The sequence below is a fragment of the Gallus gallus genome, chromosome 7 (assembly GCF_016699485.2).
Source record: "Gallus gallus isolate bGalGal1 chromosome 7, bGalGal1.mat.broiler.GRCg7b, whole genome shotgun sequence".
Taxonomy (NCBI): domain Eukaryota; kingdom Metazoa; phylum Chordata; class Aves; order Galliformes; family Phasianidae; genus Gallus; species Gallus gallus.
In genome coordinates this window covers 22,853,071-22,876,964 of record NC_052538.1, presented here as the reverse complement: position 1 = coordinate 22,876,964, position 23,894 = coordinate 22,853,071, and the positions used below count along the sequence as shown (strand labels likewise).

At 51.7% G+C, this 23,894-nt stretch overlaps 1 protein-coding gene and 1 long non-coding RNA gene across 2 annotated transcripts in view; one reads left to right on the top strand and one right to left on the bottom strand.

The window, feature by feature from the left end:
• Window positions 1-315: 315 nt before the first annotated feature.
• Window positions 316-21,973, bottom strand: IGFBP5 (insulin like growth factor binding protein 5). The gene is made up of 4 exons (XM_422069.8): window positions 20,661-21,973; window positions 5,050-5,276; window positions 4,789-4,908; window positions 316-4,430 (listed from the first exon to the last, which is right to left on the bottom strand). The coding sequence occupies exons 1-4, from the start codon at window positions 20,989-20,991 to the stop codon at window positions 4,299-4,301; spliced, it is 810 nt and encodes a 269-aa protein (XP_422069.4). The 5' UTR covers window positions 20,992-21,973; the 3' UTR covers window positions 316-4,298.
• LOC107053888 overlaps window positions 21,021-23,894 on the top strand; it is a 56,696-nt gene continuing 53,822 nt past the window's right edge. Inside the window, exon 1 of the long non-coding RNA XR_006939921.1 lies at window positions 21,021-21,712. This is a non-coding gene — a long non-coding RNA (uncharacterized LOC107053888). The remainder of the gene's footprint in view (window positions 21,713-23,894) is intronic.

Genomic DNA, 23,894 nt, shown 5'->3' with positions numbered 1-23,894 from the left:
GTAGTCTTTCCAACCATAATGATTCTGTGACTCTACAGTTCTCTCTCTTCATGACCCAGCAGAACACGGGTGCTGCAACCCCACCCTTGCAAATAAACAGCTAAAAAGTTACAGCTCAGCAGTAGGGATGCTCTAAGCTCAACCTTTCAAATTTACCACTGTCTTAGCAGAGTTCTCTGGGGTCCAGAGCTTGCCTAAGCCATTGCCACGAGGTCACCCTGCCCTGTCGGACCTATAGGGCTGGCTGAGCCCCCATGCACAGCGTGCTGACGGCAGGGCTGGCACGCAGACGCTCTACGAGGGTCAGGCACAAGCTAACTGAATGCATAACTTTATTAAATAAATGCTTTGTCATGAGAAAAGACAAAGATCAAAGAGTAACATAAATTATAAGTTGAATAAATAGTATACAGCAATCTTCACTTTTTAATAAAATGTGAGATTTTTTTTTTTTTTTTTAAGTACAAAATGCTAAACAGAGCATTAAGCTCTTCTTCCATGGTCAGTTTTTCACAAACTGCTTTTTTTTTTTTTTTTTTTCCCACCAGTAAGATTTATTTCTCGTTTACTGGAAAAAAAAAAAAAAAAAAAAACAACAACAACCGAACACAACAACAAAAAAAAAAACGAAACAAAAAACGGGGGGGGGGGGAGGAGGAGGGGGGGGGAAAAAAAAACAAACCAAAAACAGAGCTACCGTATGTATGTAAAGCTATAAAAAGCTACCGTAAAATGTGTAGTGAGTATTGCTTAAAGGTAAAAAAAAAAAAAAACAAAAAAAAAAACAAAAATAACAAAAAAAGAAAAAAAAAAACAAAAAAAAAAACCAAAACAAAACAGGCAGGAAACTCGGAATCTGGTGTGTGAACGACTGTGGTACAACGGTGGGTGATGTGTGCGGTGACGTCTGTCCCGGTGGCAGTGGTGGGCGGCTGGCGGGGCTGGGGACGGGGCACGGTGAGCAGGGCTCCTCGCCAGGGCCAGGACAGTGGTCTGGAAGCGAGGTGAGCTGTTGGTTGTTAAATATGCAATGCTCCGTTTGGGAAAAACAAACACAACAAAACCGAAAACAAACGGGAAAAAAAAAAAAAAAAGAACACCAACAAGGGAAAAAAACCTTTTTTTTTTTTTTCTCATGGAGAAGGCAGAGAAAAAGAGAAGGGGGAAGAGAAAGAGAGCGGAGAAATAGTGCAAAATGCTCTTGTACTAGTGGTTTTCGAAGGCCACTGCAGTACAGACAAGGGGTAACCCAGCTGCTGAACATCTCATGGGAGATGTGGTCCAAGGACTGTCCTCACCCCTGCTCCAGCCTTTTCCAGCCCTGCGGCCACTGGTGTGCAAAATGGCCAGCACCTCCCTGTGTGCCTCTCTTCCCGCAGCTCACCCAGCTCCCAGATGTGTCCGTTCTGGTTATCCCACCACCAAAGGCAAAGCAGGTCCCTCTGCCTCTCTGCTGGAAGCGGTGGTGCTTTGTCACCACCCAATGGATTCTGGTGCCCGTGAGTCCACAGCTGGGACCCACTTTGCGCTGGGAGGCTGGAGTGTCCTCCTGCGTCCCCCTCCCAGTGTCACCGTGGTGGCCATGCCACGAGACCACCACCAGACTGCTCTGCACCCCTCTGGGAGGTGAGTTGACCTCAAAATACACGTTCCTTGTGGACCTGCCGACCCTCTGCCCGCTCCCATTCCGCCCACCCCTAGGCAGCACGGCTCCTTTCTCTGCAGCCAAAGGCTTTCAAGTTTTGGGAAATAAACAACAAAACAAACAAAAATCAACAAAAGCAAGAAGGAGAGGGAAGAAGAAAGGAGGTAGGGCGCTGGGGAAGGTGGTACTGGCCTATAACACTGGGTTTTGTACTGGGATCAGCAATCTGAGGAGAGAGGAGACAGCGCTGATGGTGATCTGTGGCCTTGGGGGTTGACACGGCTCCTCCACCTCCCACTATCTTTACCCCACCTTCACCCTCCACCCAGCTCGATCTGCCCTTGCTCCATTTGCCCCGGCCCCGGCTCCCCTCCAGCAACATGGCACCGGGGTTACCCCATCACCCCATTCCTGCATTCTTTTTTCAGTAGGGGGAAGAAGATCCATGCATGGTGGCAGTCCCCTCTTCTTTTCGGCACAGGAAGGCACCTCACTCCCAGCTCCACATGTGCCCCACTGGGTTTTCATGGAAGTCTGTTGGCAAAATCTGGGGGCCATCCAGTCCTGCCCTCCATTCAGACAAGCATCTCTGTGGGGTGCCCACAGGGTTGATCCCATCCCATTGGACACTACAGTGACGGCACTGAACCAGTGATGGGGAGAAGCTTCCAACAGAGCTCCTCAGCACCCAGTCCCCCTCATCCTGGCCCCGCTGGTGCTGGGAACCCCATCTTCTTCCATATCCAGCCCCAGGAGGCTCAGACCAGCATTGGGGGACACATTGGCTGCATCCTCCCCCCATGACCAGATGCATAATTCAGATGTCTCCAGGTACACGTTCATGTGCCAGGGCCATTATGCCCAGACCCCATGACTCATCTTTACTGCAGGACATCCTCCCAGCACAGCCATCACGGAGACCCTTGTCGTGGGGAATTGAGTCCCAGAATCCAATACAGAAAATAAAAAAAACCCAATGAAATAGTCAGGAAGGCAGCTGTCAGCTGTCCAAGCACACCCGAGGCAGTGGGTCTCCGCATTGCGGTGGCTGCTGTTGCTGAATGGGGATTTGGGTCCTGGGTTACACATCCTGAGGACCTGCCGCAGAGCTCAATGCAGGTTGGGGAGTCGGCAGAGGGAGTCAGCCATGGCAGATGTCAGCAGTGTCCTCGATGCAAAAGATGGAGACTGGTGTTTTCCTACCCCTGGGAAAGGCTATCATCCAGCCTTAACAAAAACCCAAGACAAAACAAAGTCTTTTTTTTTTCCCCCTGGAGCAAACTATTCTTTTTTGGCTGTGAAAAAAAAAAAAATCTCCATAGTTGGTCTTTACCATGTCAGTAAGGGTGGTGAAGGGTTTTGTCCCCAGTCCTCCTGTCCCAATATATGCCTGCTTCACTCTGGGGAATGATGGAGCTGACACAGATGGAACAGCTCTATAACTCTCTTCCCTGCTCAGTCTGGCAGCTCTCCCCCTGCTTACAGTGAAGCCCTCAAATTGCAGGTTTCCAGGCAAGGAGGAGAAGTCACATCTGTGCACATGCATGCACACCACAAACGCTTCCATACCCACATGGGTGACGTTCAGAGTCTCACTTGTCCAAAACTCAGATTTCTGACCTCCCAAGTCAAGAGGAGCTGCATTGAGAAGGGTATGCCTCCCTTCTGGATTGTTTCTTTTTGGTGTCCACGAATACTGTGGGGAGTATTCATGCCGTTGCAGAAGCTTTGTGTCCCTCCCCAGCTCATCTCCAGGTGCGCAGTGAATCCTGCTCCTCCTCTTCCTCCTCCCCCTCTTCCTCCCAGCATGGTCCAAATCTGCTTGGATCGGGGTGGTCGTTTGGGATGGAGATAAGATTGACTTGAATGCATCCCAGCGATACAGGGAAGAAACTCCAGAGGAACGGAGCAAGGAGGGGAGACGCTGATGGCTGCAAGGTTTTCTCTCCAGACCCTTTGGAAAATGACTAGCTAACAAAAAATCAAAAGTCAAAAAATGAAAAAGTAACCCCGCCCGCAACCCCTACTAGAAAATCACCAACTTGGAAAGCTTTCTACGTCGGCATGGGCTCTGCTCGGCGGCAGGGGTGCGCAGGCAGTGCAGGGAGAGGTGCGGGACGGCAGAGCACCCAAAGCTGGCTTGTCTCTGGCTCTGTCCTTTCCTTGCTGAGTCCTTGTTGTCAAGACACTGCTGTAGATTCCGAGTCCTCAGTCTCTTCAGGGTTTGTATTTCTCTTTTCTTCTTTCCTTTCCTTTTCTTTTTTTACTTTTTTCCTCTCTCTTTTCTCCTTTTCTTTTCTTTTCTTTTCTTTTCTTTTCTTTTCTTTTCTTTTCTTTTCTTTTCTTTTCTTTTCTTTTCTTTTCTTTTCTTTTCTTTTCTTTTCTTTTCTTTTCTTTTCTTTTTTCTTTTCTTTTTTCTTTTAACTTTTCCTTTCTTTACTTCTCTTTTTTTTCTTTTCCTTTCTCCTTTCCCTTGTCCCTTATTTATCTTTTTTTTTTTCTGTTCCTCTCTTTCTCTTTTTTCTTTTCCTCTCTTTTATTCTTCTTACATGAGATGAAAGGAATCGGAGTCCTGGGGTGCAGGGAGGTGCAGAGGGGAGGGTGGGAGGGAGCCTGGGTGGGTGGTGATGGGGCGGAGGGAGGGGATGCGACTTCACTCCACGTTGCTGCTGTCGAATGCGTGACACTGCAGGTCTCCGCTCAGGTAGTCAGTCCCCGGCAGCTTCATGCCATATTTGTCCACACACCAACACAGCCCACGCTTCCGGCCCCGGGAAGGCTTGCACTGGGGAGAGACACACAAGTGCAGAGATGAGGAGCTTGCCACCACCCTCCACTGCCTCCTCTGTGCTTGGACTGAGGCTCAGCCTTGCACTTTGCTTCTTTTACTTCTTCACCTCCATCTCCCAGCCTGGAGCTCTCCATTTCCTTCCACCCCACCAGCTCCTGCAGGATGCTAGACTCAGGCTGGATGATGCTCTGAGCCACCAACAAGGCCAACCCCCAGCAATCATACCTAGAGAGGCTTACTGCAATCTCCCCATTACCCAGTGGAAGAAAAACCTTAATTCTCTCCATCTGGGGTGGTGACAGAATAAAGCCTCTCTGTGTGAGCAGCATCCCTGCCTCGGCGGGGCTCTTACCTGCTTCCTCTTGTAGAATCCCTTTCGGTCGCAGTTGGGGAGGTGCACAGCGCGGGGGACCATCCTCTGGCTGCTCTTCAGCTCCTGCAGGGAGGCCTCCATGTGCCTGCGGCAAGGGCCCTGCGAGGGAGGAATGGGGTATGTTAGGCAGGTAGCCTTGAGCTGCAAATGTCCCCTGGTCCCTCCTACCAGTACCCCCTGCCAGAGGCACAAAGCCCTCCCGCAGCCCCCCTTCCACAGGGCAAAGTGGGCAGCACCCACCAGCTCAAACTCTTGCCGGAGCTCGGGGATGACCACGCGGGGATGTGCCGTGTTCTCCGCCATGCCCACAAACTTGGCCAAGGTCAGCTTCTTCCGGCGGTCCTTCTTCAGGGCCTCAGCTTTGAGGTCAGAGAGGCGGCCGTGCTTGGGCCGGTAGGCCTTGGGCGGGTAGGTCTCCTCCGTCATCTCCGATGTGGTCGGCTCCTCATGCTCACGGGATTCTCGTTCTGGAAGGAAAGGGATACAGAACTGTCAGGTCTCCAGCAGCTGACAAGGGTTTGCTTGCCCAATCCTGTGCCCGAGGATGCCCTCCTTGAAAGCCTTTTTCCAGCTCCTTTCTGATTTTATCCTAATTTTTGGGACTTGGTGTGTATTTCATGTGATCCCAAGCTCAGGACAGGAAAGTATCTTCTGGGCATGGAGGAGCTGGGGGGTTTAGAATGGGATCTTACATACAAGGCCACCGTTGTTGTTTGCAATGTTTCAGTAGAGAACGACTGGTTATCTGGACGGTCATCCCTCATCCAGAGAGGTCCAGAGGGGACACAAAATGTGGGGGAGAGGCCCCTCTTTAGCAATGGCAGGAGGATTAAGTGATAAACTCACACCTCAGCCTTGCAGATGCAAGAACAAAAGCCAGGGATGCTCAAAGATGAGATGACCCCAAAGTCAAGGACTATCAATTAGCAAAGCTGCCACACTGCTGGACAGACACATTGGCAGTGATGCTGCAGTCAATGACCAGAGTCCACAGCCTGCAGTGACGCAGGTAAAGCCAGAGGCAATGCTGCAGAGTAATGCTGCCTGACCACAGCTATCACTGATGATACCAGGGGTAAGGGAGGAACACATTTAGGCTCTGCCCGTGGCCCCGTGCACCCCCTCACATCACCTCAGCATGACCTGTGCCGGATGGATGCAGTCAGGAGCCCTACACGGATATATATAGGAGAGAGCTGATGACAGTCTAAACTTAGCTGACTTGTGACCTTTAGTACAGCCACCAGAGTGAAAAAGGGCTATATCTGGACTAAATCTGAATACGGTTTAAACCTCCTGAGGCTGCTGGTCTCCCAGCCCTTGGTTCCTGGGAGACCAGTACTGATGCTGCCAGGTTTGTGCTGGGACCAGCAGGCAGGCATGGGGGAAGCCACTGCAGCAGGATGACAGGCACCAGAGGGGCTGAGACAACAAGGCAGACAGGAGTGCCCCTGCAGATGGCTGCCCCACCAGGCTGCATGTGGGTGCATGCAACCTGTGGGTGGCCCTGGAGATGGCCGAGGGGACAGGCCAGTCACTGGGCTCCCACTTTTCAAAGCTGGGAAGCTTTCCATGGACACATATTTACTAAAGCAGCCTCCTTTTTCTTTTTTATTCTTCCACAAGAACGGAGGTTGATCAGCATACCAGACTCAGCACCCTCCTAACTACCAAAGCAACACAAATGACCCCATCCATCATCTCTGGGACTCGCACGTATCTCCAGGACAGGATCTTCTAGTCAATTTGCCCCATGACATTCATGTGCCCATATTTTTGCCTCAAAGTCACTCCTCTATTATAAGGGGATGATGGACAGGGGATAGGGAAGAGATTGATTATATTGGGAATGTACAGAGTGCAGCCGTAATGCACACTTTGCCACAAGATGCTGCTGTGATCCAAGGTCTGAAAGAAGCCATGAGACATCCTCAGTGAGCAAGCACTCCCACAGCAATGACACACTGCCTCTTCTGTCCCTGGAGCCCCCCCAGCACTGACTGCTAAGGCATCTGCCTGGGTTGCCCTTTGGTAGCGGGCAACCCTACGATAACACGACAGGTTGCAGCTCATTACCTGCGCAGTAACAAACAAGAGAGGCACGGTTACCTGGACAGCCCTGAAATAACAAACAGGACACAGCAGCGAGGATTCAGAGAAACAGCACAGAGTGTCCAGTCCCCTGGAATCGTGGTGCAACGGGTGTTTGCAGCGGCTTGTGTTCACTCATATGGTCAGCAACTTGAGCTTCTGCAAACACCTTGTTCCTCTGCTTCCTGCAAGCTGCCAGCAAGCCAGAGCAGGCTGGGAGCCAGGGGCTAACGTGGAGCCCTTTCGGCAAAGGCAGATGGGAAGCAAAGGAGCTCTGCGCTCTGCACAGGGGGCTGAGGGCTGGTGTGCATTGAAAGCTGCGCAGCTCCCACCTGAGACCAGCTCTTCCTGCAGAGCAGAAGAAGCAAATGGAACAGACCCCTTTTGACTCCCTTGGAATGCAGACAGCCACTCAGGAAGCAACAGTGCCTGGTTTAGGTCTTTATCTCCCAGTGAGAGCTCCACAGATCCCTTTTCTCTGCCCTCCGGTGATTTTTAACCTAATTTCCTCCAGCAACAAGGCTGAAGCTCATGCACCTGTCCATCTGCTCCCTAATTGGATACTAACAAGCCAATTTTGACAAATTGAAGGGCAGAGGTCCCTGACATACAAACTCCTGACAAGCCCTGGGCAGATGGTGAGAGACCTTCATGGTGTCACCACAAGGGGATCGGCACAGACGGGGCAGCACTGGCTACCCTCAGTCCCTTCCTTGCCCCTCAGCCACCTAACCTGCATCAACCTGCAGCCACACCATGCCACTGAGACCGTGCCAGCATCTCCAAAGAATCATCCACCTTACCCACTGGCTCGTTCCTCAGCCACCACCTGCCACACAGGGCAGGCACACGGCAGGCAGCATTGACACCGCCACGTGTCTGCTCCCAAGGAGATGCTGGTGGGAGGAACACCCAGTTTCCCTGAAGGAGCCGTAATTGCATCTGCCTGAGACTCAGGAAGGAGGCAGGAGTTTCTCCTCCCCTGCTGTCACCATCTGGCCAGATGCGTGGCCTCTTCTTGCCTACAGCCAGGGCCAACTCCCATCCACCTTGCCAACCTGGTGGCTGGGTGGCAGGCAGGCTGTGTGCAGAGGCAGGGCGTACTACACCTCTCAGTCTCAGCTCAGTGGGCAGCAGGAGGTGGGTGGGTCTCACCACTGTCATCCCTTCTCCACACTCCTCGGGAGGAGATCACTGCTCAGCAGATGTCACAGGCTCAGTGGCCACACTGAAGAGTGACGTTGCTGAGGATACTGGCTAGCCTGGAGGTGGGACTCCGGCTGCAGCCATCTCAAGGGGATGGTGACCCTACGGCCAAGGCAGGAGACTGAACTCAACTAAGAGCCACTTCATGATTTCGTTTCTGGTCCTGGTGCTAAGGTGTCCATGGAGGAACCAAGGAAAGCGTGGACAGCAGCTGGAGAACAACCTGCACGGCTCCAGCATGGCTCAGGTCAGCAGAAGGGCTGTGTTGCTGATGTCTGAATTTGTACAGGTTCCCATCAGCCCTGGGAGGCAGAAGGTACCCTTAGCTGAGCGTGGGCTGTCCCCTGCCCTAGGGGCTGAAGGCTTAACATCAGGGCTGGCCAGGACAAGTCCTCTAGCAGTCCTTCCCTCCAGGAACTATTTCCACCCTTCCAGCGTAATAGGGACACAGAACAGCAAAATACTGGTCACAGGGAAGCCACAAATTCCTTCTGCTGTCCTCGACAGTCACCGCCCGGGACAGCCTGTGTACTTCCTCACACCTGGCCCCCAACCAGCCCCGTCACTCTCGTGCTCCAGAGGTTCTGGACACATGTGAAGCCCACACAGTGTGCATGTGTGCACGTGGGTGTGTGAGAACACTGCCTCCCTGCCCGTTCGCACTGCAGAGCTGAGCAGGAAGTGTTTTCCAAATGACTGGGAGGCTTGAATTTTTGTAACAAATTTCCATTGGTTTCTGGCAGGAAGGTAGGAAAAGTACCTATTGACTGCTGCTGCTAATGATCCGTGCTCATTACAGCCACAGGCCACTGCTAGGGAACTTGCTGTCCTGTTCAAAGACTGGAAAAAAAAGGCCATGTGCGCCTAAGAAGTACATTGGAGGCACAACCACTGCCTTCAATCTTGCTCAACAATTACTATCATGATTATTACTATTTACAGCACGAGCACTAACATAATACACCATTTAAGCAGGAAGGTGCTTAAGAAAGACATAACGGGGATCTTAGTTAAACTTCAGCATGGGAACAACAGCATTTCTCCATCCTCTCCATCCTTTCTGCTGCTGCTGCTGCTGGCTGGGCAGCATAAAGCAGTTTTCTTCAGTTCCTTGTGGATGGGAGAGGAGAAGCATTGGTGCTGCCCCTGAAAAAAGCATCAACACTTGTAGGTCATGCCAAAGATGTACCTATTTTTCTCGACATCAGATTTTATGCAGGAATTCTGGGCTCAGGTCTCTGGCTGGTAAGAATTCACTTTGTGTATTTCCCCTATTTGTCCCCACTCCTGACCCACGCTAAAACTTGGGATGGGCAGGCAAGTTCCTCTCCAGCCTGCACTTGCATCTGTGATCAAGAAAGGAAAGTAAAAATCCCTCCTTCAGCATATGGGGACGGTGTTTGCATTCCCAACAGGCAGGCAGGAATGGGATGCAGAGCAGGAGGGTCAGCTCATCTTGCGCCCTTTGGCAGCCAGAGAGCACAACTGAGCAAAAGCATTCCTGAGCTCCCCAGAGTCCACAGGGACCAGCCCATTCACCACCCTAACGAAGAAAAGCTCATCTACATTCCCACAGCAGGCACAACTTACAGCTTAGCGATGAATGACCCCTCAGCCCTGTCTGGATGAGCACAGAGCCGGCTCCGGCACAATGCCCAGGGCTGGGGTCACTGCCGCGGACCACCGCCCGGTGAAGTCAGGCGGTGATGTCAGGCGGCCGCGGCGGCCATCCAGCCAAGGAGGAGGAGCAGCCAGGGCCAGGGATGCAGGCTGCAGCCAGTCCCTCCACTAGCCTGGGGCGTTGGCTGCAGGAGAGCCAGCTGCAACACGCCTTGGACTTTTGACGAACTTTTGTGCTTTTGTGGGGATTCAGTGGTGGGTCGGCGTGGGAGCATGCTGGTGATGCTCGAAGGCAATGAGAGACTGGGAGGAGGCACCACACACTGAGAAGGGCTGGAAAACAGCAGGCTGGCTTGGAAAGGACAACCTCTGCCGATGGCCATTCCTCCTCCTCTGAGTCCATAACATGTGCAACAGGCATTTACAACAGACCTGACACAGAAGCTTTTGGATGGTCAAACGCCATGTCTAGGTCACTATGGGGATACTGCACCCTCCAAACTGCAATAAGCCCCATCATTTGGCTAAGGTGCTGATTTTAGGGTGGAACATCACATTTCTGCAGGCCCCATTCTCCCCTCCTATGACTCCATTGGTCTCACTTAAGCTGAAGTTAAGAAAGGTAAATCCCATTGCCTCTTCAGTACGGGTCTATCTGCAGATTACGATGCAGCTCTCATGGGAGGCTATGCCAAACTGTCTTACATATACAGGTGCACTGTTAAGAAAACGCAGACTCTATATTTCCTTCACTGGAAATTAGCCAAAGAGCTGTGAAAATAAGCAAATTACCTTTGTGACCTGCTGACTGATGCAAGGAAGTCTTTAGTAGTCAAAACACTGTGAAGCGCCCACAAAAAAATTCATAGGCCACAGCCCAAAAACCACAGATGCTTTTGGAAAAGAGCTCTGGGATACTTTGGTGCCTTAAATCCCTACAACAGCACGAAGAATGTCTCTAGGACCTCACTTTCTTGTGCTATGGAGACGATATTTAAGAGAAGTGTGTGGCTTGGTGGGACCAAGCTCAGGGAGGGGATGGAAAAGCAGCCAGACGGCAAGAAATACTCAACCCTAGGTTAAGACTTATCTCATTTTATTAAGCTGAGACCCAGCAGGATGCTCAGGAACACCTGAAGAGCCTTGGAGACAGATGGCAAAGGGATGTACTATGCTGAGGCTTTTTTTTCTCTCAAGGTATTGGTTGGGCTTTGCTGAAATAGCCTGGAAGACCAGCTCTTTTCTCAGGAGATTAATGTCTCAGCAGAAACCTGTGGATGCAGATTCTGCTGCATCAGCCAGGGCTCACCTGCAGAGCGTGAATATCAGGTGCTTGGGCTGCCCCCAGGTTCACACAGGATTCATGGGAAAGGGAGATCATTGTCCTGATGACCTTGGTGTCCTCACACAAAGCCGGATGGAGGAGAAATGCAGCTCAGCATGTGGGAAGAAGCTCTCAAGGGAACCAGCTCATGTTCAGTTCTGCTATGGAAGCACAGGGCCTATCTGTAGGAACGGATCTCCGGGTCAGCACTAGTTCTCTGCACTGCCAGCAAATGCCAAGGAGGTGGGAGAGGTAAAGCTGTGGCAGCTAGAAGCATACAGAAGGATCAGTGCAGTTGTGTGCCAAATGATACTTCCCTGAGCTGACTTTCTTTGCTGCAGCCACAAAGTAAAACTCCCTGGGAGCAACTCTCCAGGAGCAAGCAGAAAAGCAGGTTTAGATATGGGTAGCTCCGTGACAACATTTCCTTCCCTACATGTGCTAGCTTTTAGTTCAGCAGGTTCCAAGCATCCACGCTGTGATGGAAGAGCTGAGCTTGGGTATCAGCTGGTGAGCTGGGCAGTTTCTGACCTAAGATGCTAAAGCAATGACTGGGGGTCACCAAGAGGTGGTGTCTTTGATTTGGCTCTTTCTCTGCAGAGAGCTCTCAATTCTCACTGAGGTCAGTTCTCAACATAGGTTTGAGAGTTTACACTGTGTATATAAGGCACACAAAGTTGGGTTGAGGGCTTGTGGTTAACGAACAGTGTGACCAAATTTGCGGTTCACAGTGGCAATCCAATCATTTTTGGTAAGGTGCAAACTAAAATACCCAACAAGTAACCGGGTTAGGAAACTTTCTAGCCTCTTCCTCCTAAAAAAATGAACAAACATCCATCCATCTCAATTAAGTAATGTTGATGTGCACCATCTTGAAAATTGCAGGCACTCTGCTTCTAGATAGCTGCTTCTATCAGCCTGACATTTCCTGAACAAAGTTTTCTGCCAGGGAACTGAACTGGCAGGTGAAGAGGAAGGAAGTATTTCAGGATCAGATTTACATCAAAAAGCTCCTGTAGCTGATGCAGTGATGACAGGAAGATAAAAGATATTTCCTTCACATCATCTGGAGTCTGCAGATGTTTCCCATTCCATATGCTGAAGCTACGGAAGAATCTGAGAGATGAATTGAAGAATGATCCAGAGAAATCTAAATAAATCATCTTGCAACACCATAGTGACCAGGATATACTTCCTGGAAAGGATGAAATCATTGAGTCTTTCTTAGTCTTGTATGCTTTCCAACAAATCCACCCTAGTGGCAGATTCCACCGGTTGCAATAAAGGCATCGAAGAAGATACCAGGCTGCCAAGGAACTAAGAGCAGAAAAGAGTGGAGAAGGAAAACTCAGGAAAGAAGATTGCATGACTGCCTCTGTGTAACTGATGGTAAAAGTGAGGAAAATCTGGAGAAGCTCCTGACAAACATCATTCAGCTGTTTACTGACAGTTTCTGCAAGAGGCTTAGCTGTGGCAAAAAGAAAGGAAATCCCTTCATGGAAAACAAAAGTGCTTTCACATCTTCTGAATGAAAACAAAAGGGACTGCACTGCTCATCTGGCTACCAGCTGAGATGACCTGAAAAGCAACTGCTGCTGGGGCTTTCTTCCAACCCTTCACACCTCCTTCCTTCTTAAGGAAGAGAAAGCCAAACTTTCTGCCTCCCTGTAGAAGGAGGTGAAGGTGTGTTAGATGGAATCTGGAGATGCACCTGTTTGAGGTTCTGAATGAGAACTGGTCAAACCCCACAAGCATTCCACACGTGCAGCTATGACTGCAACCTCCCGCTGAGCCTGGATGAGTTTCTAGGACTTCAGCCTGGCTTTCACAGCTCTGCCTTAAACCAGATGGAAAAGATCCGTGAGATCATTCATTGCTCATCTCTGTGTCAGCACCAGATGACACATCGTCACATGTACTGTCCGACCTGACTTTTATGAGCTGGAATGATGAGGTTTCCACCTCTGCCCTCAGGCCTCCCTTCTGCTTCCTCAGTGGCTCCCTCTGTCAGAAAGCCGGACTGCGTATGCCTCGCTGGGTAGGCCTTGCCATCATTTCATCTCTCCACTCACCTAAGAAGTACCACAAAACAGTACCAGAAGTTTGATGTTCACGCTCCGACAATATTGCTAAGAAGAAACCTGCCCAAGCCTGATCTGAACTGCTGCTCTTGCCCCTCCCTGCCATCTCCCTCCCTGCACTGCACTGTGGCATAACCCAACCGATTTCTCTTGGTCCATCAGTATGCAAAGATGCTTTTCAATGTTAAAAAAGATCAAGATTTCCTCAATAGAACAAAGTTTACAGGATACAGCCCTCCATTTTGGGGCCTGAAACTCAGATCCCTCTAACAGGTCTTGAGTGTCCCCAGAACTAATTCCCTGTTGCACTTTGCTGGCTTTTTTCCCCCACAACTTCAAGCCTCCCTGGCTGTTATAATATAAAAGAACCGAATACTGAAGTGGCTACGAAATGATGCAGTAAAAATTCCCCCACTTCTGCTATTTCTTCAGGAAAGCAGGGAGCCACAAATGAAATGCTTGGACTGGGTGATCCTGTGGGCCTTTTCCAACCTTGGTGATTGTATGATTCTACGAAAGGGAATGTTACGGCCACGTGGATGTCTGCTGTGATTGCTACATGGTTATGACATTTCCTAATAAAACCTTTTTTTTTTTTTCTTTTCACTTTTCCTGCATCTCTTTTAAATTAAAAAGTGAAAGCCAGGCTCCATCACCATTCACTGGCTTAATTACTAGGGTTTCATCATTAGTCCAATGCACAACATCTAATTTCTTAAGCAAGAATAATGAAAGGGTCTGCAGATTCAATTATCTTCAGAGGGCAACTTCCATCCGAACTGGAAAAAAAGAAAATATTTATACTGCTTTTTTACAAAAAAAAAAAAAAAAAAAAAAAAAAGTGATTATCGGTCAACTTTGCCCCCAGTATTACCTTTAAGATACATTCCTTCTCTTGTTTAGCTGGAGGATCATTTCCTTAAGTATCTGTCAGGATTACCTTCTCCCCCTTAAATAGCAACCAGACAAGCTATCTCCATCAACATAACAATTATCTCCATCAGTGAACCAGCTGTGTCCATCCAGCAAGCAAACAAACCGAACTCTGCAAGAACAGCCCTCAAGGCAGGCAGCTTTTAAATGCTTTCCAATCCTACAACAGCATCTCTAGGTTTTCCTCTTCGGTCTTTCGAGGACTGAAGTAGCTGGCTTCCACGGAGGGGATTAGGTGCCTACGTTGCTCTGGGTCTCAGTCATGGGAAAAAGATGCACGGCATCTTTCAGGATCAAGCCTTGCTTGGGAATGATGTGCAGCCAGTGGAGCTTGGATCTTGCTGCAAATGTAGCTTGAGGCAGACGTGGCCCTCCAACCAGAAGCTGGTGGCTACGTGACATGGACTGATAGGCAGTTTGCACACTTGTCCTGGAAGCATCATAAGCAGACAGCAGATCCTCCAGAACATGCTGAGAAATGGCTTCCTCGAGAGCAAACTTGCCTACACCAAACCACTGAGGGTCCCAAATTTCTGCAAACACATTATGCTGGCTCCTGCTTGGATTAACTGCGAGCAGGTGGATTGACATAAACACTAAGGGGTCCCCTTAGATCACTACCATCAAAGAGCCACTTCAAAAACAACATCTTGCTGTGAGTTGCCTTGGCTACACAGCTGAAGGAATAGAAAGCGAGTGTTTGGTGGGGGAGTGGGGAGTGGGGAGTGGGGAGTCGTCTCAGTGGGGAGACGACAGGGGATTTCACTACTTTCTCATCAGATGTGATGTGACCCTTCCCAGACAGGCTGACACACAGTGTAACCTGTGCCTGGAGATCTGCAGTGGCATCCTTGGGGCCTGGGAACATGAGCACAACTGCTCTGTGCTCTCCCGGCCTCTGGCACATAGCCCTGAGGACACCCAGCCTGGAGGTTGCCCTCTCCTCCTTGCAGCAGAGCATCCTTGTGCTTTTTGTTACACCTGTCCTGAGGATAAGCAGACTACACCAATCTTTTTTTACCTGTAAAAAGCCTCTTTACTACCATGGTTATTATGCAGGCGGCTAGGGAAGCCAAACTCTCTGTGCCACCTTTGATCTCTGCATGCACCCTATCTTCCTGCTGCTTGCCCCTCTTCAACACTGGAGGTTATTTCTCCTGTCCTCAGCTTGCCACATCTCACCAAACCTGCCATATTTTCCCAATTCAGGTCTCATTTCCCAGCTTCCCAAAGGCCACATCTTGCTACCCTGGCAAACAGAAGCTTGCGGACTCCCAGCACCAGTCAGCACAGCCCTCTGCACGCGTTCCCCAGTCCTGGCATGGGGCAGGAGATGGATGGACAGCCAGAGAGGAGGTGGATGGACAGCCCTCAGCAAGCCACAGCCTGTCCGCTCCTTTACTGGGGTATCTCCAGTTACTCAGGCTATCAAAGTACTTTACACGGACTTAGTCCCTCCAGAAAATACAGCCCACATCCAAGCATGGCATGTGAGCTCAGATCCATGCAGCTGGCACGGAGAACTATCTTGCCTCTATCTCCCCTTACCTCCTGTTGATATGCTCACCTGCTGCATCTCATCTCTCAGTCCTCAGTGGGAGAAAGGGGTAGGCTGCTCTGTGTGTCACTATCTGATCATTATGGCCAAACACCCGTGTTCTAGTCATTAAGCAGAATCACGTAAGAGCAATCTATGCGTGCTTCCAGAAAACCATTCTGCCTCCAGAGACAAAAATGCTGTGTGTGTGTTTGCACACATTAAATGCTTGTGCAGGCGTGTGTGGGTGTGTGAACACGGGTACATGTATGTGTATGTTCACATGCGTATCTTCCCTGCGCATAATAACTCTCCTGCTCAGCAGCCCACGTTGAGGGGCAGGTGTGCTCAAACCGAATTCCCCTTTCATTTATGTCTGACCTTGAATTAGCACTACTAAGAGCTTGGGGAAAAAAAAAAACAGGCAAGATTTGCCATGCCACGGGCCATTTTACCTGCCCTGAGTTAGCGCAAGTGAAAAAACAAGTCACAACATTTCTCTGCAGCTTGTCCTCAGCTCCCAGCCTTCCCAGTTTGGGTAAGGAGCACTGGGAGCCACCACTGCCATAACAACTTGGCGCAGAGCCGCTCAGTGCAGCGAGCAGAGCTCGCAGCGGACGTTAGGAGGAAGCAGAGCACCGTGCTCTGTGTGCAAGTACAGCCGACTCACTGCCTCTCCTCCTCCCTGCTGTACCGACATGCGTGTGCCAAACGTGTGCCGGGCACGGGATGCTGGTACGCGAGCACTGACGGCAGGAGGCACACTGCCTGCCTCCAGCATCCCTCCTAGCTGCAGAGGCTCCCATGTAAGGCCAGCCCCGGCACTGTAGGCAGTGGTACAGCCCCGGGCGGGCTCCCTGGGAGCCGGTCCAGACTGACAGCCGTGCGCGGGAGCTTGGAGTTGCTCCATCACTCGCGCACGCACGCACGCACAGAGCCACGTCTCTGCTCCGGTGAACTTTGCTGGCACCAGGCAGGAATTTCGTTTGGATCAGCTACTTAATATTCTTGCTCCTTCCTTAGAAACCAGGCTGCCGAAAAGTCTCTCCAGCCAAGGCCCCTCCTTTCCTGTTTGAACCACCCCACCACTCCCACCCCCGTTCATGCACACCACAGAAACCCAGCTTTCTTGCTGGCACCTGATGGATTTCACCTTTTTTTTTTTATTATTATAAAAATATTACTATTGTTGTTGAAACTTCAGATGAGAAGAAAAATGGGGTTTTTCCTGTTTTGGACAGGAGGCTTTGCAGGCCTGTTGTATAGCTTTTGCCTTGACAGGTCGGAAGCTCTTTGCACAAAGGACCCTGTGCTTGGCACTGCACCCCAATCCCATAGCTGCTGCCCACCCCAAAACCCTGTGTCCACATCCTGCATCGCCAAGCCAAGGGAGGGGGAAGAGAAGAGGGGTGGGGAACGTGTCGGGCTGATGAGGGACTGCACCCAACGCGAGCTGCAGGAAACCTGGGCTCTGCAGCCCTCCTCCTCCTTCTGCTTCCAGCTGACGCAGCAAAGGCAATTTTCTTAGCGCTAATTCTGCACCCCCCCCCCCCTCCTCCCTTCCCCTCCCGGTTATCATTGGCTCACGGTTTCGTGGGGAAACCTGCCAAGTCTCGCTTGCTTTCTAGAAAGAGAAGGAACGGCAGAGGAGAAGGAAATATTTGACAACCTTTGTTTTTCCACCAGCCCGATCGGGGCGGCAGGCTGCGCTCGGTGCCCCGTGCTCCCGGCGCTCGGCCTGACCTTGCTGTGTCAGCAGGAGGAAGTCTGGCGGGAGCACAGGGCAGCGGAATGGAAAGACGCGGTGAGTTTCAAACAAAACCTAAACCAAACAGAGCAAACCCAGAATCCTGAAGCTTGTGCCATAAATGAAGCTCATTCATGGTTTTTCTTTTTTTTTTTTTCTTTTAACCAGGAACGTCAATTACAGCGCAGCAGCGGTGTTTGGCTTTCGGTAAAGGACAGTGTCTGGCTGCTGTGCCAGCCAGGACTACAGGGACCGTCCTGTCACTACCTACACATCAGCCTACTTAAAACAAGCATTACCAAAGCCCTTTAATCCTACATTTGCTTTCATTTCCGACCCGTTCGCCAGCCAGCAGCACATCCTGCATAGCGTTCCTCAGCACCGCTGTGCCCAGCTCACAGAAGAGGAAACTGAGGCACGGTGCCCGGGAGCATCCTGTCCCCACGCAAAACATCTGCTCAGCAGCAGAGCCAAGCCCTGCCTCCAGCCCTGTGCTCCTGCACTGTTCTCCCTGCGCCTCCACCTTGGCTATAAGGAGGAAAGCATCTGTGATTTTCAGCTCAGCCTGCACGAGCGCAGAAATAGATAGAAACAGACAGAAAGTCGGATCTTGTCCTCGCCACTGTCCCGTAGTTCATCTTGCAGAGTGCTGATTCTTTCTCAGCAGTTTGCAGCTCAGGGCCAATTTTGGTCACTGATAGATCGGCGGGCCCGGCCAGCTCCCCCAGCACACAGTCCTTGTGCTGCTGGCCAAACTGGCAGAGGCCGGAGAGTTCAAGTCAAACTTCATTTCTTTCCTTGCCCCGTTGCTTAGGAACACGCCTATGAAAATATACTTTGTTCTCACACGCCACCAGCCGAATGCCAAGGGAGTTTTTTCCTTCTCCCATCCTCAGGAATTCCTGATTTATTTTTTATTTGTATGTATTTTTTTATTTTTGGCAAAGCTGGGGAGAAACCTGCCGCTCTGCCTCCTGCAAAGCCTCCCCCACCGGAGCTCAACCAAAACCCACTGCAATGAGCCCCTGTGGCACTCGGGGAGTACAAACTCAAAGCCCGGGTGGTGCCAACAGTGGTTTTGCAACAAACCTGCACCCTCCGTCCTATTGCCCTCTTTGTTCCTTCCAAGGGATCTCCCACCCCAAGCTAACCAAAAGCAGCAATGTTACCAGGGGACCAGGCACGCTCTGCATGCAGAGCACCTGCTAAAGGACCAGACTCCTTGGGCAGGTGGAACGTAAGGAGATTCATGCAAGAGGCCAAAAGACAAAGCTTTGTTGGGTGCCTCAGACCACACGAGGCACCCTGGCTATGTGTGCAAGGCTCAGCTCTGCTCTCACTGCAGGGCTCGCTGTCCCAGAGCACACTGCCTCCCGGATATACAGCCGAGGTAAATAAACACAGCGGGTGACACGCTGCGGGATGCTCTGCATAGCTCATCTGGGAGCGGGTTCTGCGCTGCCTCCTGCGCTCCTGGATAGGAAAGGGGCTCCTGGCTTCCTGCTCTGCTCCCCAAATGCCCTGTGGCTCTTGCTCCGTCCAGGTCCCCCACAGAAGGCCGAGCTCAACTTTGCTGTTTCTGGTCAGTTTTAGGGGAGGATGGATACCTTCAGTCATGTGGTGTGGGGAAAGTGATGTGTCAATGTATATACACACAGCAATTGTGTTTGCTCTGAAGGATGGCGCATAACAGCACAAGTAGCAATAAGGAAAAAATACTAAACACATCGAGATTTATTAGGTGCCAGAAAGGAGGAGTGGACTCGCATTGTGCTGGTACAAGCAGCAGCCTGCTAACAAGCAAAAATGATGTTTTCCTGGACCAAAAAGACTTGGGGAGCCTCGGTTCTGCTTTTTTTTTTTCTTTTTTCTTGCCAACTGGTTTCCTGGGTCCCTCTGACACCTCCCTGCCCCCCTGCATGCCATGGCAGAAACACAGAAGTGTTGCGTAGGGGGAACCAACCCTGAAGCAGCCACAGATCCTGCAATGGGAGCGCAGCGAGCGCCCGAGTGAAGCAGCACTTGCGTTCGTGCTTTTGTCACGTGCAAGGTGCAAGCATTTCAGCTTGGCTTTGCGCTACTGCTACCATGCCAGCCTTCATACTTGTTTTTAATGTGTTCTTTCTGGCTGTTAGCTACACTGTCATTCTTTTTTTTTTGCATTTGGATTCCCTGTTCCTAATGCACCTGCTCTTTTCACCTCCCAGTGCTAAAGCCCTTTGCCCAACAAAGACGTCCAGCAGCAGGCAGCCAGGAGCAGGCTGCAACAAGGTGAAAGAGGGAGTCTGAGCGCCAAAGCGGGAGGGTTTGGGGGATGCAAGGGATGCCTTGCCCAGAAAGATCCCCTGGAGCTCAAGCTGCAGAGCCCAAGAGCAAGGTGGACAAGAAAGGGGGTCAGGGAGAGGGCGAGGATGGAGATGAAGGAGAGGTGGAAAGGATTCAGCTGCGAAAGGACTCGGATGCCGCTGGGAAGTGGGGGAAGAAAACTCTCCTGGGGATGGGTCAGCCCGGAGGCGATGGACAGGGGGATGTGGGATGATGCAACAGGAGATTCAGCCAGGGCATGGGTGGGAAGGATGGGTAAAGCGGCACGAAGGTACGGAAGGGCAGCTGAGAGGATGTAAAAAGAGCTGGGGGGGTGGAAGAGCAGTCAGAATGACGGGAAAGTAGCTGGGAAAGCAGTAAAGCAATAGGAGGATGGCAGAACAACCAGGGGAAGTGGTAGCGGTGAAGAGCAGCTGGGAAGCTGGAAAAGCAACTGGGAGCTTGGGAAGGCAGCCGACAGAGGAGAGGGGAGAGGAAGGGATGAGGAAATAGCAGTAAGGACAGAAGAGCTGCCAGGGGATGTGAGAAAGAGAGGGAGAAGTGGGGCGGAAGGATGGCAATGTGGCTGAAAGGATGGCAAAGCAGCTGGTAGTGGTGGTGGTGGAGGGGGATGGAAGAGCGGCCAGAAAGAACACGGTGGAGAGGGGGAAAGGAAGAGCAGCTGGGGATGGAAAGGGGGCAGAAGGACGGCAAACAGCTGGAAAGGTGGAAAAGCGAGCGAGGGGCACGGAAGAGCACCTGGAACGCTGGAAAACGCAGCCGGAAGGATGGGAAAGCGGCCGGCGGGGGCAGGGAAGAGCAAGCGGAGGGAGGGAGTGGAAAAGCAAGCGGAAAGCTGGAAAGGGAGCAGCCGGGAGGGCGGAAAAGCAAAGCGGGAGGGTACGGAAGCGCTCCCGGAAGAGGGAAAAGCAGGCGGGGATGGAGGGGAGGGGGGCAGCGGGAGGATGGGCGCGGAGGGGAGCGGCGGTTCGGCCGCGGGGCACTCACCGGCCTTGGCTTGCTCGCGGTAGCTCTTCTCGCTGAGGCAGACGGCGGTGCCGTGGAGCAGGGCGTGCAGCGGTTTCTCCTCGCCCTGGCGGGGCAGGCAGCGGAGTCCTCGGGCGCAGCGCTCGGTGTAGACGCCGCAGGGCTGCCCGGCGGGCAGGGCGCAGGTGAGGCAGCAGCCGCAGCCCGGCTCCTTCACCAGCTCGCAGCCCAGCGGCGGCGGAGGGCACAGCGACAGAGCTTTGCCGTCGCACGGTTCGCACTGAACGAAGGAACCCAGGCACCGCGAGAGCCCCGGGCAGGCGCCCAGCAGCACCAGGAGCCGCAGCAGCATCGCGGCGGGGGGATGGATGCTGCGGGACGGGGCGCGGGGCTGCCGCCGGCGGGGGCGGGGGACGTCTGCTTCCCGCTTGGCCCCTCCGGGAGGGGGAAGGAAAAAAAGGAAAAAGAAAACTGGAGGATTTAAAAAAGAAAAGGGGCCGAAGGCGCAGCCCCTGCTTGCGGGCACCCCAGGCTGAGGGTTATTTTCGGGGTGCGAGAGCCTCCCGCTTTTCTGTTGGCTGTGGGAGAGGGTCTACGTTTGCTTTGGGTCTTTTTCTTTCTTTTTTCCTCTGGAAATGGGGAATTGCACGGCGATCCGCGGGAGCGCAGAAAGAGAAAGGGAGGGGAGGAGGAGGGAAAGGGAGAGAAGGTTGCACGGGGAGCTGCAGCCTACAGGTTGCAGGGGTTGGGGAGTGGGATGGGACCGCACACACGCACACGCACACACGCACCCAAAGGGATGGGAGGAGGCAGGTTGGGAAGGGAGCAAAGTTCCTTGAAACACAGCGTCCTGCTCTTATGGCATCAAAGCAGTCAGGAGGGGGAAAGAAAAGAAAAGAGAAAAGAAAAGCGCAGGAGAAGGAAGAGGGGATGCAAAGCTCCCCTTCCCTCCCCCTTCTTCTGCAGGAGGAGGAGAAGTCTCTCCCGACGCAGCGAGCTGCTGGGAAGCGTGGTATGAAGCAAAGTGGTGTTTCGATCGGCTCTGTTCAACCCTCTCGCTTTCCTCTTCCAAGGTTTGAAAAATCAAAAAAAAAAAAAAAAAAAGTGGAGAAAGAGAAAAAGCCCCCCAAAATGGCAGGGAAAAAAAAAAAAAGGAAAAAAAAAAAAGAAGTTTGCTGCAAAATTGAAGTGTTTGGTTGGAAAGTCTGCAGAGGAGCGGTAAAAAACGGGGAGAAAGAGGGAAGGAAAAAAAAAAAAGAAGAAAAAGGAAAAAAAAAAAATCCACTTTGTAGATCTCCCAACACTTTTCCCCTGGAGAAGTTTCTAAAGAGACTGAATACTGCAGAACAGGCTGTCTTTTAAATAGACTGCCCCTGGCTGCCTGCCAGCCCCTAGCTGCAATTTGAGATCCCAATGACACCTCAGCTTGACTGGGTGCCAGCAGCCAGGGCCCTATCAGTGCACACTCGAGCCGGTGGGGGTGGGGTGCGCAGCTTCTGACTTCTGGGCTTCAAACCCCGGGCAGTGATCAAGGATAATATTATGAGGAGAGACAAGGGGAGGAGGAGGGGGAAGGGGAAGGCGAGGATGGGGAGGAGAGAGGCAGGGGGGAAAATAGTTGGGATCTGCACGGTTTAAAATACATATATATATATATTTAAATATATGTGTGGATATATAAAAGGAGAAAAATGGTTGCAATTGGGTTGCAGGGCATCTGGGTGGGAGAGCTGTGAGTTTAGGGAGGTAGGGGGATGTTGCATCTGCAGGGCTTGTTGGTGAGACTGCCTGCAGTCTTGCTGGGGAGATGGGGACTGCTGTGCCCTGCCCGGGACCCTCAGAAAGTGGGGGGACCCTGAGCACCCCTCGGCTCCTAAGGTGAGCGCGGCGGGGAGATGGCTGGATGTGTGCCAGGGAACTGCTCTCACCCACCCTGCTCCCGTTCTGTGAGTGCAGCGTTGCAGCTCTCCCTTCCTGCCTCCCCAGTCCTGAGCGAGGGGTAAGAACTCAGCCGGGGTGTACAGGCTGTGCCCCCACACAACAAGGGTTAACGTGGCCGGACAGCGAGCAGGAGGGAGGGTTAGGCTGCTTGTAAGAACTGTGCTAGATTACTCTTTGGAAAAGTTCGCTGTTGCTTAGGGCACGCCAGAAAACAAGGGGAATTTTGCCATACAAATTCCAATTTGCACGTTTTAGCTCATTCTTCTTCTGCCTTTTGCCCTGCACAAAGTGTAAGGGGAGATGGAAAAAGAAGCAAGCAAGCACTTTGCAGTGCTCATCCCCTGTACTGGACAGCTTTGGGTTTGCTGCCTTTTGTTCCACCGCTGCATTCCTCAGTGTTACAGCTCTCAGGGCCCTGGTCCTTTGCACTTGCCTCCCTCGGTGCTCATTCATTGCTGGGAGTGGGGAAGCTGGAAGCGTGGCGAAGGGAATCTCCAAAATTGCATTGTGCAGCCCCGTGGCCAGCCCAGGCAGCTGTGCACAGGGATGTTACACCTGGAGCTGCAGCAGGACGGCTGGCTGAGTGCTGGGAGATCGCTCACCAGCACAGGCACAGGGCTGGCTACCAGGGAGAGTGGGAAATCAAAAGGGATCAGGCGATTCTGGGTGAGGTTTCTGTGCATTTCAAGTCCCCCCCCCAACTTCTGCACATGCACACACTCCTCCAAAACCTCATATTCCCCAGGTTTCTTTTTAGATCAGCTATGCAGCTGCATTGCACGGATTTTGCCACTAGAATGCACCCTTATCTATGGTAAGAGGACGGAGAGCTGCTTAAAAGCATTAACTCTTTCTTCACCAGAATTTCCCCGCTGAAGGCTTTTTTTGCACATTTCAGGTGCTCCTTGTTTTACCGCCTTCCTACCCCATGTGGGCTCCGTAGTAAAGATCAGCTCCCACCTGTCCTTTTTTCCACCCCTCTTTTCAAAAAGGAAAGGCGCATTTCTGAGCTTTCCCCCCTTTCTTTGAATCAGCAGCTTTTCCAGAGGTTTTATTTGATAATACCCAAATCTCTGCTTAGATCGTAGCTAACCGCTGCAAAATGGGCACCCCTAAGGTAAGAAAAGCAACCCCCCGGGATTTTATCTAGAAGCATTTTTTAAATGGTTTTTCCAGTTGATACTTATGGCTTTTGCAGCATTTTATTATTTATTAATTGCATCCTGCTGCTGAGTTTTGTAGGGGTCTGCAGCTGTTCTGACTGGGTGCCTTGCAGAACATAGCACTGGGCAGAGAGAGCACTCCTCAGCTGGA